General features: G+C 42.5%; 1 protein-coding gene across 8 annotated transcripts in view; it reads left to right on the top strand.

Moving 5' to 3' along the window:
- The window catches only part of LOC133423701 (microtubule-associated protein 4), a 153,010-nt gene that overhangs the window by 127,459 nt on the left and 9,401 nt on the right, over nt 1–16,150 (top strand). For 7 of the 8 annotated variants that reach the window (XM_061713996.1, XM_061713994.1, XM_061713997.1 and 4 more), the window contains 6 exons: nt 2,866–3,046; nt 3,138–3,200; nt 6,086–6,390; nt 8,374–8,430; nt 13,326–13,418; nt 14,831–14,912. In XM_061713996.1, the coding sequence (XP_061569980.1) occupies nt 2,866–3,046; nt 3,138–3,200; nt 6,086–6,390; nt 8,374–8,430; nt 13,326–13,418; nt 14,831–14,912 (781 nt within the window). The remainder of the gene's footprint in view (nt 1–2,865; nt 3,047–3,137; nt 3,201–6,085; nt 6,391–8,373; nt 8,431–13,325; nt 13,419–14,830; nt 14,913–16,150) is intronic. The other variant, XM_061713998.1, reaches the window with a different exon arrangement.

Below are 16,150 nucleotides of genomic sequence, written 5' to 3'. Positions count from 1 at the left end.
TCCCACAATGCAATGCAGCGGTCTTGCTAAGTGCTGCGCAGATACTTATGTCATAAGTATAATATTATATAATGTATATAATAATAATAATAATAATAATAATAATAATAATAATAATAATAATAATTAAAGCTGCAAGGCTGCAGTGGAAGCTTGTATGACTTACATGTAGATTCTTCAGAACTGGACATTTAGCAGATGAAACCACCCATGACTCTATATCAAACCATTCAAAAGTTATGGCAGAAAGTAGGAAGTATCAAATATGGACCAATCAGAATAAGGGGCGAGGCTAATTTGCACCAATTATGTTCAAGGACTCAAAACCGAGTCAGATGAAACCACCCACGAGTCTTTATATCAAACCATTCAAAAGTTATGGCAGAAAGTAGGAATGATCAAATATGGACCAATCAGATGAAGGGGGGGCGCTTTTTGGCGTCTATCGTTGCCACAGTAACGCTTTTGACTGAGAAAAGTAATGCGTGTTGTCGCAGGATGGAGGCGCACATTTTGATGTATAACACACCTGGGTGCATGTTATGGTTCAGACCGCATTAACGGCCGAAGGAATGGCATAAATTGCGCCAAAATGACACGATTAATTCAAAATGGCCGACTTCCTGTTGGGTTTCGGGTATTAGGGCCATGCAGGAGAAAAAATATTTGATTTATTTTCTTTTATTGTGCACTTAAAAAAAAAAGTCAAAATGTCGAGATTAATGTTGAAATACAATTTCAAGAATAAAGTTGAAATTTCGTGAATAAAGTCGAAATTTTGAGAATAAAGTTGAAATACTATTTGGTGAATAAAGTGTAAATGTCTCCTCTGGCCCATCAAATCCAGTTATTAGAGTGACTGACAGCTCTGCAGCAGCAGCCGTAACTAACTAACTAACTAACTTACATCCTTGGAGTGGAACGTTAAGGCTACGTTTCTGAAGTTATGCAACTGCTTATGTGTGATATATGTTTCAAATCAATATCGTCATCAAATTTTGACTTTTTTCTCGACATTTTGACTTTTTTCTCGAAGTGCACAATAAAACAAAATATTCCTCCTCTCAAATATTTGTTCTCCTGCATGGCCCTAATACTGTTCCGTAACATTTGGTATGAAGGGTAAATCGGAGGTAAAAGGTTTTTAGATCCCAGTCTTACAGTTGTCACAGTTGCAGATTCCAAACTGCTCCTGCACCTCAGGGTCAGACTGAATCATGTCTGTCATCTGTTTAATTTGGAAATGGTTCTGCTGCAGAATTTCCCATCTGGTGCTATTTCTGCTTCCTTGTGACACACAGTTGTCTCCAAAAGTTGTTTATTTCCTCTTTAAAACAAGCAAAAGAAAAAGAAAATGTAATATGTACAATAAGTTAAAGTGGGCAAAATAATAATCTTAAACTCTTATACACTCTCAGAATTACATGTATTTGTTTTATCAACAAACAGGAATGAAACATGTTAAACAGTGAAGGTGGAAATCCCCCAAAATATGTTTTGTTTACATTCAAATATTGTAAACTCTTGATGTGCAAATGTTGCTTCACTTTCTATGGTAAATTTCTATTTTTCCAAAGAGATAGTTAGCTGATGTAGTGCAGTATGACCGGGCCGTGCCAGCCAGTGTTTCCACTACAGTCGGAGTAAACACCGCAGCGCTTTATTTAGCTCCCCAGCAGCCCAGAGAGAAGTTGCTGCAGCATGAGAGCTGCATGTGGACCAGCTCGGTTTCCAGAAGGTTGTAGAGGGATCTGGGTACGCGCTGCTAGATCTGCATCGTTGTTCAGGGCCGGATCCGTCAATCGGACCTGTGATGCTACATACAAATCTTTTGTTTTTAAAATCGGGTATTTTAAAATCTGGGACTGGGTACAAATTAAAACGGGTCAGATTATCGGTGCGTCCGAAATGCCATATTAAACAGTATATACTAGTGATGCACTGATTGTTCGGTAACCGAAATTGGCAAAAAAAACACTTTGGGTGTTCGGTGGAATAGGTGGGGGAAAAAAACGAACAATTAATAACGGCGTTGTAAAATAAGGAAATAGACTGGCCGCTCCGTCCCGTAACGTTGCGCACTACATAAATCGTTGGCCAACCAAAAACTAACCCCATAAGAATTTTACCTAATAGACTGGCCGCTCCCGTAATAAATCGTTGGCCAACTAAAAACTAACCCCATAAGAATTTTACTTAACATTCACCAGGAGGTGGAACCAAAACAACATAATGCTGGGAAATTAAAAAATTTTCATTTTTTTATGTTCAATAAATATTTTCTACCTTGTAATTTTGTAAAAGATTTTTTTCTTTGAAAAGCATGCCTAAATCAAATGTATTTGATTTATGCAATGGTGAAAAAATTGGCAAAATAAATGAAAAACTGCTGAAGAACCATGTTCGGTATTGTTCGGTATTCGGCCAAGTGTTTATTATTATTTTCGGTTTCGGTTTCGGCCACAAATTTTCATTTCGGTGCATCACTAGTATATACTAAAAAGTATACTTAAATTCGACACACTTTTGAGTGAATATCAGTAGTGTGCATTAATTGGGAGGAAGTGACGTGTCACAGCAGCAGTAGCAGCACCGCTCCACTATTTCCCCTTTATCCTGGCCCAAACAAGATGACATTATATAATATTATTATATACGAATATTATAATATTAATATTATATAATGATATTATTATACTAATATTATACTTATGACATATACTGGAGCAGCAGCCAGTAGCACAGTAGTTGTGTTCTGCAGCTTTCCCCTTTATGTGATTCTTCCTACCAACACTTGCCCTCACACATCAAGCTTTCCGATCCCACATGAATCTTTCGTTTCCATTGCTGTCCCCCTCTTCACAGACCACCACAGAGAAGCGCCCCCTTGTGCCAAAGGCCAGCACTACAACTTCAAGTCAGTCTGGCTCCGCTGCTGCCACCAAAAACGGGACTGTTGCCCCGGCGACCAGCAGGACGGCTGCATCCACGCGCACAGCCGCGTCCACGCGCACAACCGCCACCGCTGCAGCCAAGAAGCCTCTGGGTACGAGCACTTCTTCACCAGCTCCATGAGTTTGCTTTCAAATTGTGATTCACATGCATTTATTCAACACATTTTTGTAAAAACTCTTTAGGCTTGAAAACGGAGAGCAAACCAGGAGAGGAGAAGAGGCGCGTCCCTCTGAAGACGTCTGCAGGTACGACACCCTGCAGGGGATGCAGTTAGAACCTGATGAGATGAGATCTGGATCCTCAGGCTGGAGTCTCATTCATACGGAAGAGTATCAGGGCCAGGCAGGAGCAAAAAGATTTGAGAGGGGAAGATTTATTTTTATTGTGCACTTCAAGAAAAAAGTCGAAATGTTGAGAAAAAAGTCGACTATTAATGCAAACCATGAAATATTAATTTATCACCAGGCCTGGCTTGATGCAAAATTTGGTGATTTTTGGGGAACTATCAAATATGGACCAATCAGATGAAGGGTGGGCGCGCTTTTTGGCGTCTAGCGTTGCCACGGTAACTCTTTTGAAAGAGAAAAGTAATGCGCGTAGTCGCAGGATGCAGACGCACATTTTGATGTATAACACACCTGGGTGCACGTTACGGTTCGGGCCGTATTAACTGCCAAAGGAAAGGCATAAATTTCGCCAAAATGACACGATTAATTCAAAATGGCCGACTTCCTGTTCGGTTTGGGCCATGGCGCCAAGAGACTTTTCTTTAAGTTGTGACATGATACAGGTGTGTACCGATTTTCGTGCATGTACGTCAAACCGTATTGTGGGGCTTGAGGCACAAAGTTTTCTAGGGGGCGCTGTTGAGCCATTAGGCCACGCCCATTAATGCAAACCATTAAATATCACATTTTTCGCCATGCCTGGCTTGCGTGCGCAATTTGGTGACTTTTGGGGCACTGTTAGGGGGGCAAAAAGGCCCTAATTTCGTCATAAGAAAGAATAAGAAGAATTCCTACAGATACAATAGGGCCTTCGCACTGTAAGTGCTCGGGCCCTAATTACATCCCTACTTGCCCTGGAGAGTTGTGGTGTGGCTGAAACTACCCCAAACAGTGCAATGATGGGGTCTGGTTCAATGTGCATATTACATATTTCTGACAGCGTGTTAAAAATATCTTTCCAAAAAACAGCTAAAGATGGGCAACTCCAAGTGAACAGTTTTTTAATCAGTTTGTCAGTTTGTCTGCGTTTCCTTTTATCACCCGGCCCAGTTCCAGCTTTAGTCGATGCTGTTGACAGATGCTTTTCCGTTGTGGAAGCGGGAGCCGGCGGTGGGAGGTGACGCAGCAACACTCCCCAGCCCGGTAACGCAGCGCAGCCACCGGGAGAGAGAGGGTATTGTGTAAAGGCTCGGGAGACTCTGAAAGCTTGACTGCAGCAGTTTGTGGATTACTGCCGCCTCGTTGTTGACAGGGGTTTTCAGCTCCGTCTAATCTGCCAGGGTCTGTGCACGGAGCCAAATTACTCTGCAAAGTCATGAAGTCCAGGGCAGGATTTCCTCCGACGTGTATTAAGAGCAGCGGGGGCTTTTCCAAAGGCTCTGGCTCAGGACCAGCAGCCGGGCGTGTGATTCAGCAGGTCTCATCGCTCTGGAGGAAGAGCTGACAGGGCAAAATGTCTGTAAACTGACAGGTTTTACTTTGTGCAAATATTGCAGCAGCTCAGGCTGAGGATGCTGAAGTGGAAGATACTGGAGCGAATGTGCTTAACTCTTACAAGAGGACCTTACGTAGGGAGAGTGGTGAGATAGAAGGCTTTGCTGCTCTGAAAATGACTGGACTTGAACCATTTCCTATTGATAATGCTCCCATCAGCAGCAACTTGAAGGATTACTGCAGAAGATTACTCTTTCTGGTCTCCAGTCATCTGTCTCAGACCTCCACATGTCAACATATTCTCTGAGAGACATTCATTACCTTTCAGACATCCAGAAGCAGAAATCCACTCCACATTTCTCATCAACAAAACATATTTTACATAAACATATTTTACATTTTTCAAGTAACAAAATAACATATTTTAACCATTTTTCAGATTTTTTTAATTTAATTGTCTGAAAAATGGTTCAAATATGTTATTTTGTTATTTGAAAAATTTTAAATGTGTTTTGTTGATGAGAAAATATGTTTCTCTATTTTTCTTATTTTTGTGAGGGGGGATATATATTGTTTTTCGGCACTACCTTGTTCTCTATAGCTGATATAACATGAATTACTCCTATGTGGGATCAAAAAAGTTCTTATTTTTGCCATCTGAGAAAATTAAATATATTATATTAGTGCGTGTGTGAATGAATAAATGAGACGTAAAACGTACATTTCTTTGTAGAAAGGCGCTTTATGAAAATAAGTCAATTTACTTGTATTAGTTTCCAGCGCAGTCTTGAACATCCAATATGGCGGCAACTAGGGGTGGGTTAAAAATATCGATATATCGATATTTTATCGATATGCATGTGTAAGAACGATTATCGATACATAAATCCAAGTATCGATTTTATTTATTTATTTATTTTTTTTTTTTTATTTATTTTTTTTTTTTAATCCCGATTTTTTTCCCCCATTTATCACCCAGTGCTCCTACCTAAGTCAGTCCTGGGCATTGCTCCATCTACCAACCCCGGGAGGCCCTGCACTGAGCTCAAGTCTCTTCCTTACTTGAGGAGTGAGCAGGCTGCTTCTTTTCACCAGGCTGGTGGGGTTTCTCTGGCCGGACGTGGCGCGTGGAAGGATCATGTTATTCCCTTATTGTAACCAGAATATCGATATCGAATCGTATCGAATCGTATCAGAAATCGTATCGTCTTGGGACCTAGTGTATCGGAATCGTATCGTATCGGGAGGTCAGTGATGATACCCAGCTCTAGCGGCAACGTTGACGTATCGCAGCAGCGCTCGATGGGGCGTCTACGTATAGATGTCTATGGTTACCTCGGTCAACTAAAGACACTCTGCCTTTCTGCAGTAGGTGCTCCTCATGCACCTACTCCTACTAATGCTAACAGCCTTTCAGCTTCAGCTGGTTGATTTACTGAGATTCTCTCCACATCACTGTCTCCTTCCAGCTGATCCCCCCAAGCCCAGGACCACCACCACCAGCACCAGCACACGCAGCACCACGTCAGTCCCCGCTGCCCCCCGCAGCCGGACCACAGCGGGCCGGCCGGGGGCCCCGTCCTCCACCACGGACCCGGAGAAGAAGCCCTCCATGCCCCGGGCCCCGCGGCCCGCCTCCTCCGCCACGTCGGCCGGGACCGCCGGCTCCAGGCCCCCGGCCAGGCCCGGCACGGCGCCGGCCCCCGACATCCGCAACGCCCGCTCCAAGATCGGCTCCACAGATAACGTGAGGCACCAGCCCGGCGGGGGGAAGGTGAGTGCTGCTCTGACCTCCTGCACAACTGCTGCTCACAATCACACAATATTAGCAATAACCCGGCTTTGCACGGCCATGGAAACACCAATAACCCCTTTGAATAACCCCAATTTGCTCGTTTTCTAGTTTTTAGTAGAGGGAGGGGGGCTAGAAGAGGAAGACGTGCAGAAGAGAAATGGCGAGACAACAGAGAGACGACACAGAGAAATACCGGCAGCTTCTTTTTTTTTTTTTTTCTTTTTTTTGGTCCAAACCTTGTGTTTTCGCTGAAACCACCCTATGTTCTACTGCTGATATCTAAAGAACAGAAAATTATAAACACAAACTTTTTTTCCCTGATGTTCACGAGAGTCTAAAGTTTCTTGACGTAGTTTCAATGTTTATGTACTCCTAAAACTCTATATTCTGTGGGTCTTTGAACATCAGCCAAAATGCCCAAAACCTCTGGCATTATGGAGCTCTCTGCTCTGAAAATGGCTGGCAGTCAATGAGTTAAAAACCCCAATATGACTCCTGGGTTACTCCTTTTAAAACCCGAATATTGGGTCATGTAAACGCCAAACGGAATATCTCCATCAAAAGGAACAGGAATTTGTTTTCTGCTCATGCTCTGTTCACAAGGAATCCTGGTCTTTTGAGTCCAGGAAGTTCTTATAAACACGGAGAAACAAGACCAGGAGGAGACTAATCACTTCATAAATGTAATGAAGGATATGAACATTTCTGCATTTGTAGACGGTAGAAAGTACCGGGATAGAAGATTTACAAGAAGGTGAGAGAAAAGTTGCGTGAAGCAGGATTTGTTTTGAATTTGGATACAAGAAGAAGAAGCAGAAATGACGGTAATTGTGTCATGACGTTCTCTGTGCGTCGCTGGTTTGATCCAGATATCCCTAATGATTAATCACCATGTAAACGGAATATTCCAAATGTTTCAGTAACCGGAATATTGACCGTAACCCCAATTTTGACTGCATGTAAACGTAGTCACTCAGAGCTCTGGGTTAACACACAGCAGCGCCCTCTGTAGTTACATTACACAATCACTGTCTTTTTGAAGGCCTTTCCCCTGTTTAAGTGCTGCCATCTATAAACATCTCACCATAAGCACACGCTTGTGTTTATTACTTTAAAGGTGGTACAGTTTAGAGCCCTGCGCAGGACTGTTTTCTTCATCCCGCTGAATTTCTGACCCGCAACGTGTGTGTTTATATCCACTCCCGCCCGCATCCACAAAACTCTGAGAATTCATGCCGTACAATAACAGAGGTGCATTGGTTTAGTGTCTTCTCCCGTCCCCCAAGAGAAATGTCCAGACAAATATATCTGATTTAATGTTAACATGATCATTGTGGAGCTTGATGGATAATTGACAGTTCATAAGCACCTGACCAAAAGTTAGATGCAAATCCATGATTATCATCGCACAAGCTATTTCACCTTTCACGCATCAATTATGTGATTGAGGTTATAGCAACGAGAGTAGCTGTGAGTGGCTCAAACACTAATAAATAACATAAAATAAACAAAGTTAACGAATTAAACAAATTAATTTAACAAATGAATCACTTGGCCATTATATTGCTGTTGAGGAAGAGAATGCTGCTGACTGACTGAGGTCCCAATCCCTCACTGCAAAAACTCAAAATCTTAACAAGAATATTTGTCTTATTTCTAGTTAAAATGTCTCATTTTTAGTCAAAAAAATCTCAGTCCCCAGCACTGTTGCTAAGCAACCAACGTTATTGACACAGGAAGTGAATAAGCGGGGAGATTGTTTAGCCAATCAGAATGTAGAACACGATGCACAATGCAAATCTGTGAAGCGGTGAGACGTGAAAGGTGAACCGCGTTATAGCCAGGGATTACTGTATTCATTTCTTCCTATTTCCTCAACTTTGTGTCCCCCTTCCTTATTATTTTCCGTCCCACACCTTCGTGTCCGGAGGTTCTGCTCCTGACGTGTCGTTGTCTCCACAGGTGCCCCCGGCCTCTCAGAACAGAGGCATCGCCTCCAAAGACGCCGCCCAGGGCAAAGTGAGTTCCCTCCCCTGCTCCCCATACTCTCCACTTCCCCACTCATCTCTTTACTCTTCAGCATATCACATATTTGACGTTTACGCTTGATACATTTCAGGCAGCGATGCCTCCAAGTCAGACCAGATAGGTCCTGCCACAAGATTTAGTGTAGCAAGGCAACAACAATTCCACTGTATTGTATAGCTTGGCCATGGTTACATGATGTTTTTTAATTCGGAATTAATTATTCCGAATTTAATAATTCAGAATTAAACTATTTTTCTTCCAGTTTACATGGAAATAGTAATTCTGAATTGAGGTTTACATGGAAAACAATTGGCTTTATCCAATTCTGCTTGAGGTCTGGGGGTTGGGAAGGTTCTGATTGGATAGGGGGGCGGACGTCTTTACGTATTTACGTCTACCGGAAGAAAACAAACTTTCTCAATTAGCAACAATATGGAGGAACACATCATTAACATCCTTTTTGGATTTGTTTTGATTTTATTTTTGAAGCAGCAGCACGACAACATCATGTCCATCATCATGTCCATGTTATTTCCAGGTCCTCCAAGCTATTTATTAAATAAATGGTCTCTGCTCTTGACCAGCGTTTACTGCGTGCTGCATCTTGAAACTTTGTTTGGAAAACCAGCCCAGTGTGGAATATAAGCGTCATGGAGACAGACGGGCGAGGGAACGAGCAGAAAGAAAGACCGGGATTAATTTAAAGAGGAATGAGTGTAAATATGATGGTGGAATTATTCTATTCGGATTTAAAATCAGAATAAACCAGCCACTTACTTCGGAATTAAAGGGGACGTATTATGGCATCTAATACCTATTTTAAACAGGCCTTGAATGTCTAAAAAACAAGCTTTTGATTGTTTTTGCTAAATAAATTAGAAATTCAGCCTCTGAGCCATGTCTTTATCTTTCCATTCTCTAACCTCATTATCTATGCAGGATTCTGAGTGGGCGGGGCTATGATAATGAGGCTCTGTGCTGATTGGCTGCCTGAATGACGCCACTTTATATATGTTAAAGCAAGATAAAACGTGTTTTTCATAATAGGTCCCCTTTAAGTTTAATTCAGAATGGCCATTTTCATTTGGAATTAGGTGTTTACATGGTATTTTTTTCATTTAAATCAGATTTAATTTTAATTCTGAATTAAAAAGGAATTAAACTTCCCATGTAAACGCACTGAATGTCTCTTTTTTTTATTTGACTTTTTTTACACGCACACACAAAACCTGGTGTGTAATATAAACAAGGAATTTGATGTAAAATCGGACCCTCAATTCCTCAGATGACACAAATGCATGTTTACATCCTCTTAAAGAATGCTGTGCTGGAAAAGATAGTGAAATAGTTGTTTGTTTTCCTCATGGCTGCTATAAACAGTTGCATGTACAGTAGAGGTTGCTGGTGTGGGTGGACAACCTTGCTAATGCAACTTTAAAAACACAACAAATATTTCTTTCTAGCAGATGATCGCTGCCTCAGGTGTGACTTGAGGCTTCCAAATGTGTGATTTCAGTCATACTTGGTTCATAAAATGCAGTTAAAGTTGCCAGCCCATTCTCCACATGGACAAAGTGATAAACATCAGAGAATTCAAAGTGTTCTTGTCCCTAACTAACATCCCTAACAGCATGGAAGTACAGTAGTCGTCTACGGCACGAGGTGGTGGAAGCTCCTGGATGCTGCCGTTTCTAGGGAATCCATATGCTAACGGTTCTGGGCATTTTCAAATGGAAATGGATCAGATTCTCTATTTTTCTGGGGTGCAGCTCACATCTTTCACTTCTCAGTCCCAAATGTGTCATTATGAACAGACCATTCAAGTACATATCCAAACAGAGAGGTGGTCGACATGGCCCTCGACATCTGTCGCTGAAAACGGTAGAAAAAGCCGTGAACGTTGCAATAGAAAGAAAGCAGAACATCCATTCTGTAATAGGGCTTGGTCACCAAGATGCATTCTGGGATGCGGCTGCCATGTTGGCAGCCTCGTGAGTGTAAACAAACAGCAGTGTAGTAGCAGTGTCGTAGCACCAACTGAACAGACGGAACGCAAAAAAAAAAATGTTAAAGGAGCATGAGGCAGGATTGAGGCAGGATTTATGAAAAAAATGTGTATACATTTTAAGTTTTCTAGTAATAATGTCATTACATTACATAATGTCAGATGAAGTGTTCCAAACCAAAAAGAATGAGCCCTCTAGCGTATCTCTCCGTTGCCTTGAACAGGCTGTGTGCTGCAAAATGTGCTGCAATTCTGGACCCGAATTTCCCGCGCTGTCCTGCAGATGTGACGTCACATGACGCTGCATGTGCGTTCTCCCCGTTCTCCCGTGCCGGCTTCGCTGTTGGTTGCAGTACCCCCAACGGCCGTCGTGGTGAAGGGTGGCGCTAGAGTTTTGAGTTTTAAATTGTATTTTTGATTGTTATTTTATTTTGTATGTAAAACACCATGTGTTGCATTTATATTGCATGATTTGGTGCTATATAAATAAATAAAGTTTGAAGTTAGAGAGTCTCATTTCTTAAAAGGAGCCTCATGCTCCTTTAAAGACTCATCGAAATCGCTATACTGTGGAAGGTTATGTTTGGTCGTCTTAGCGCTGCGATCCAAGTGAGCCGACGACTCTCTGTTATCTCAGATACTTGGCCTCCGTGGTTCTGCCTCCGAGCAGGAAAGCGGTGAAAAGTTAAACCATTAGCGATGTTTTCCCCACGTTTGTTATGTGTGGAGCTGCTGCAGCCACAACACAGCAACGGGTTACCATGGTTACAGAATAACGGAAAGTAACGATTACAAGTAAGACACAACGAAGAGGAAGCACGTCTGTACACAGCGTGCAGTAGTCCGAAGAGCAGCTAAGGAAGCTTCCAACATGGCGGCTCCGCCAAGTGATGACGTCAAGATGACCAAGGTCTATAGTGCACATTTTTAGTGCAATAACAAAAGTCAGAAAGTCTGTAGATAACGTATTATGCACTTCGAGAAAAAAGTCGAAATGTTGAAAAAAAAGGCGACAATAAAAAAATAAAATAAAATAAAATAAAATAAGACTATAAAAAAATAAATAAAAAAAAGACAATAAAAAAAAATCTTCCCCTCTCACATATTTTTTCTCCTGCCGGGCCCTAATACTCTTCTGTAAGTCATTGCTCTTTCATTAAAACTCTATTCACACAGCTTCCCCACATGTGGTCATTGTCCTGTGCACAAGTACCCGGTTGGTGCAGAACGGCCACCTCCCATCCGACCCAGACAGGGTCCCTGCTGGGAACCTGGCTCTGTCCGCGGTCCCTTCAAGAGGCAACGCCATGCTGCTCCTCATTTCTCTTAGCGTGGGTCTCTGCACAACAAAGGGAAAGAAGTTAGTGGATATTGTAAGAACCAATAGAATAATCCAGAGACTAAATCTATGTGAGCTTCCATTTGAACCTGCTCTTGTGCTAATGATGGTGGTTTGGCAGCCATCCATGTTCAGTTGTTTTACGATGCATATGTGGTCATTAGGCGGGACGTTGACTTAGTGCTTAGAAGCAGGGCCAGCCCAAGCCTCCATGGGGCCCTAAGCAACATTAGATTTTGGGGCCCCTCTATTACTGCTAATAATACTGATTATTGATCATTCACACACCCACTATAAATTTCTTTAATGTTCTTCCCTGTCATTGCGAATACACTTGTAAAACTAGATGGAAGAACTTTTTGTTGTAGTTAGATTGTAATCCACAGTGATTAAGACCATGGAAGCAACAACAGATTAACAAATTTGCAGAAAAATCTTTCAATGAATATTGTTCAAAGTCAGCAACTGCCCCTACTGGCCACACAGAGAAGCAACAGGTCAAAGGTCAGAGAGCTGCACAGTTGCAGCAGAGTTGTTTCCATCATCCTACTGTCAGCTTGGCAGGTTTTTACCATCTATGGTTTTTAATCTGAAATGGGAGCAAATTCAGCTACAAGAGCGGCCCGGGGTTGATTTACACTGAATATTTAAAGTGATTTAGTACTAAGTGATAATGAGTGTCATCTACAGTGTAGGCTACTAAAAGAAACAAAATAATCAAATAGATCATTTATAAACCATTTACCGTAAACACGTTATCTACTTTATTTTTGGTTTTAGATAAACTGCAACAGCAATGAGCAACAACAATTAAGTGCAACAAAAAAGTACTACAAAAACTAGAACTATAATTAAAATCACTCAACTCACTCAAAAATAATTGTATTTTTATTTTATTTTTAACTCTTGGATGCCCCCTAGTGGTCACGGGGCCCTAAGCAGCCACTTAATTGACTTATGCCTTGGGCTGGCTCTGGTTAGCACTGTTGTCTCAGTCTTCCTGGAGTTGGCATGTTCTCCCTGTGCTTGCCTGGGCTCCCTCCGAGTGTGTGTGTGTGTGTGTGTATGTTTGTGTCTCCCCGTGCTCATGGGGTTGCAGGAAGGGCTTCTGCCGTAGAACTGAGCCAAGTTGATGGAGACTGTGATGTGCAGTGCTGACCCTCCGGGAGGGCTGAGCCTGAGATGGCTCATGGTAGCACAGGCTGTGCTCTCCGGCATCTTTGCCTTCGTGTTTCTAGGTTTGGCTTCAACAGTAATTGCCTTCCATCCCTTTAGATTTTTTGTTCTTCAAACAAAAGAAACGAGTAATGTCTGAAACATATAATTTCAGACAGCTTAGAAAAGGATTTGTGGTAATTTTGCACAGGTGAACCCGGGTTTCTCCTTCTGTCCTCTCTTTACTAACCTTACCTTAGCTGTGATAGTGACTTCTCCCCTTCAATTCTTTATCCACTACTTCTGCCCTGCTGTCCTTCTACTTTCTCTCCTTCACCTCCGTGGCCTCTTCTCTCTCCCTCCTGCTGCTATGCTATGCCCATATAGGTTCAGATAACCTCCAAAAAGGTGGACTTCAGCCACATCACCTCACGCTTGGGCTCCAAGGACAATATGAAGCATGTTCCAGGTGGAGGGAATGTAAGTACTACCTGGCCCGTAGCCAGAACTCAGAGGCCCCGGCCAGATAGTCCAACAACAGGAAGTGAATCTGCATTTCTAAATAAAAAAAATCACAAAAACATCAGGAAGTTGGCTTAGGGAGCTTTCAGACCTGTGGCCCGTTTGTTTTGTTCCGATGCAGGGGCTAAATCGATACAGTTGTTTGGTTTTTCGTTTGTGGCGTTTGTGTTCACAAGGCAACCGTCTGTAGCGGTTCAAAGCTGTTAACAAATGCCATGAACCAACTGTTCTCTCATTGGTCAGAAATGAACGTGGAAGGAGTTTCTCAGATCAGAGTCCTGGACCAACTCCTGATCAGAACGATGGACCAACTCCTGATCAGAACGATGGACCAACTCCTGATCAGAACGATGGACCAACTCCTGATCAGAACGATGGACCAACTCCTGATCAGAACGATGGACCAACTCCTGATCAGAACGATGGACCAACTCCTGATCAGAGTCCTGGACCAACTCCTGATCAGAACGATGGACCAACTCCTGATCAGAGTCCTGGACCAACTCCTGATCAGAGTCCTGGACCAACTCCTGATCAGAACGATGGACCAACTCCTGATCAGAGTCCTGGACCAACTCCTGATCAGAACGATGGACCAACTCCTGATCAGAGTCCTGGACCAACTCCTGATCAGAGTCCTGGACCAACTCCTGATCAGAGTCCTGGACCAACTCCTGATCAGAGTCCTGGACCAACTCCTGATCAGAGTCCTGGACCAACTCCTGATCACAATTTAAACATGCCGTTGGCCACCAGCGTAACGAGCATCGCTCTTGCTCAGCCACCTCGTTCAGCTTTTGTTTCCACAAAGACCAACATGGTGATGACCAAGTGTCAAATCTGAGGCTCAGACAGTCAAAAACAGAAATAGTTGCCGCTGCAAATGTTCTTTCAGTAATGTGTGTCTGTCCCCCCAGCTGCTTTAACGTGCCCCCACTTCCTAATACTTCCCCTGTGTTATCCTGTTCTACTTCTAACTTACTAAACCCTAATCCAGCCGACGGAAAACCTGTGGGATGTGACAGATTCTGTCACTGGTATTGGTTTTTGTAGCTCCATCCACCTCACATAGTTTGGTAGCTGCTGGTTTATCGTCTTTTGCTGAGTTGCTTCTTTTGGTGTCATATTTTGGGCACTCCTGCTAAAAGTATTTCCATGCTATGGAACAGATTTTCCCGGGACACTGGGGTTGTGGTTATAACCACTAAATGAAGGCTTTGCCTGAGATCACGTTTGTCCTGATGTCAACAATCGAGGTGCTATACGTGTTTCGTATTTTCAAGATGACATAAAACTACCAAAGTACCCTTACACAAGGAAGGGCTGAGTTTGAGTAAAAAAAAAACAAGTTTTGTTGTGATTCTCAACAGGTGCAGATACTCAACAAGAAAGTGGATCTGAGTAAGGTGACGTCAAAGTGTGGCTCCAAGGGAAACATCAAGCACAAGCCCGGTAAGCCATGACATGATCCTGGTGCAGTTACTTGTAGATATGCAGTACTCCAACATTCGAACGGACACCGTGGCCACAATATTTGACCAAACCAAGTAAAACTTGACCTGTGGCCTCCATATGGGGCCTAGATCGGGCTTGCCAAGTCTCAACTCTGTGAACCCTCTGCAATGCCAACTAGCTCTGTGGAAGTCGTACAGCCACGGTACCAAAAGATCCTAGCAAAGGGCCTTCTGCATTGCAACATAGTCAAAAATTAGCCTCCCAGCTCAAGGCGTTAGTGAATTATTCAAAAAACACAAAAAAAAGGCCTGAAAAAGGCACCACACACGGTGACCTTTGGCACTTCCAAAGGTTGCATGGGTCTGGAACTCGGCACAGTGGATGAGAGTCACCTCCTGATACAGAGTCTAGAATTTCAGCCTCTTAGCTCAAAGCGTTAGTGAACTATGCAAAAAAAGACACGAAATAGTCCTTGCAGGCCGAAAAGCAACAGACGTGGTGACCTTTGACACTTCCGAAGGTCACACAGATCTGAAACTCCGCACAGTGGATGAAAGTCACATCCTGATACAGAGTCTAGAATTTCAGCCTCCTAGCTCAAAGCGTTAGTGAACTGTTCAAAAATAGACACGAAATAGGCCCCATAACAATACATAACAAACCTCCTGTGCCTACTGAGCATTAATAACATGTCATAATCGAAGGAGAACTAATTAAAACGGATGCCCTTAACATGAACCTATTGTATTATTGAATTATCAAGGACACTTTCGTGTTTTTGTATTTAGAAATGTTAAAATAGTTATATATATAAATATAAATATAAATAATAATAAATAATAATAATTATAATAAATAATAAATATAAATAGTTAAAACGATTTTGTCAAGCAAAGCGGACTGGCGTCGTCTCTATAGCAACGGTAGGTGAGGATTATTGGTAGTGTATTGCTTACAGGTACCCATCACTGATAAAACAACTCTTTCTTTCTCAGAATCGAAGGGAAAAACATGAAAATTGATGTGCAGGAAATTAAACCACTAATGTTGTGTAATTAACAGGGATACAGTGGTGTTTCTGCCTTAAGAAATGTTGCAGATATCATTGTGAAAATCGCCGTTAACGTCAAAACGGACAGTAATTAGAATACTTCCGTGTGTCCAATCCTCCGTTATCCAATGGGACTGATGCTCTCAGCGGCTTGAAACGACGCGGCCGGGTTGGGTGGAATTAC

This window comes from Cololabis saira, chromosome 22, assembly GCF_033807715.1.
Source record: "Cololabis saira isolate AMF1-May2022 chromosome 22, fColSai1.1, whole genome shotgun sequence".
NCBI lineage: Eukaryota > Metazoa > Chordata > Actinopteri > Beloniformes > Belonidae > Cololabis > Cololabis saira.
This window is presented reverse-complemented; position numbering and strand designations above follow the sequence as displayed.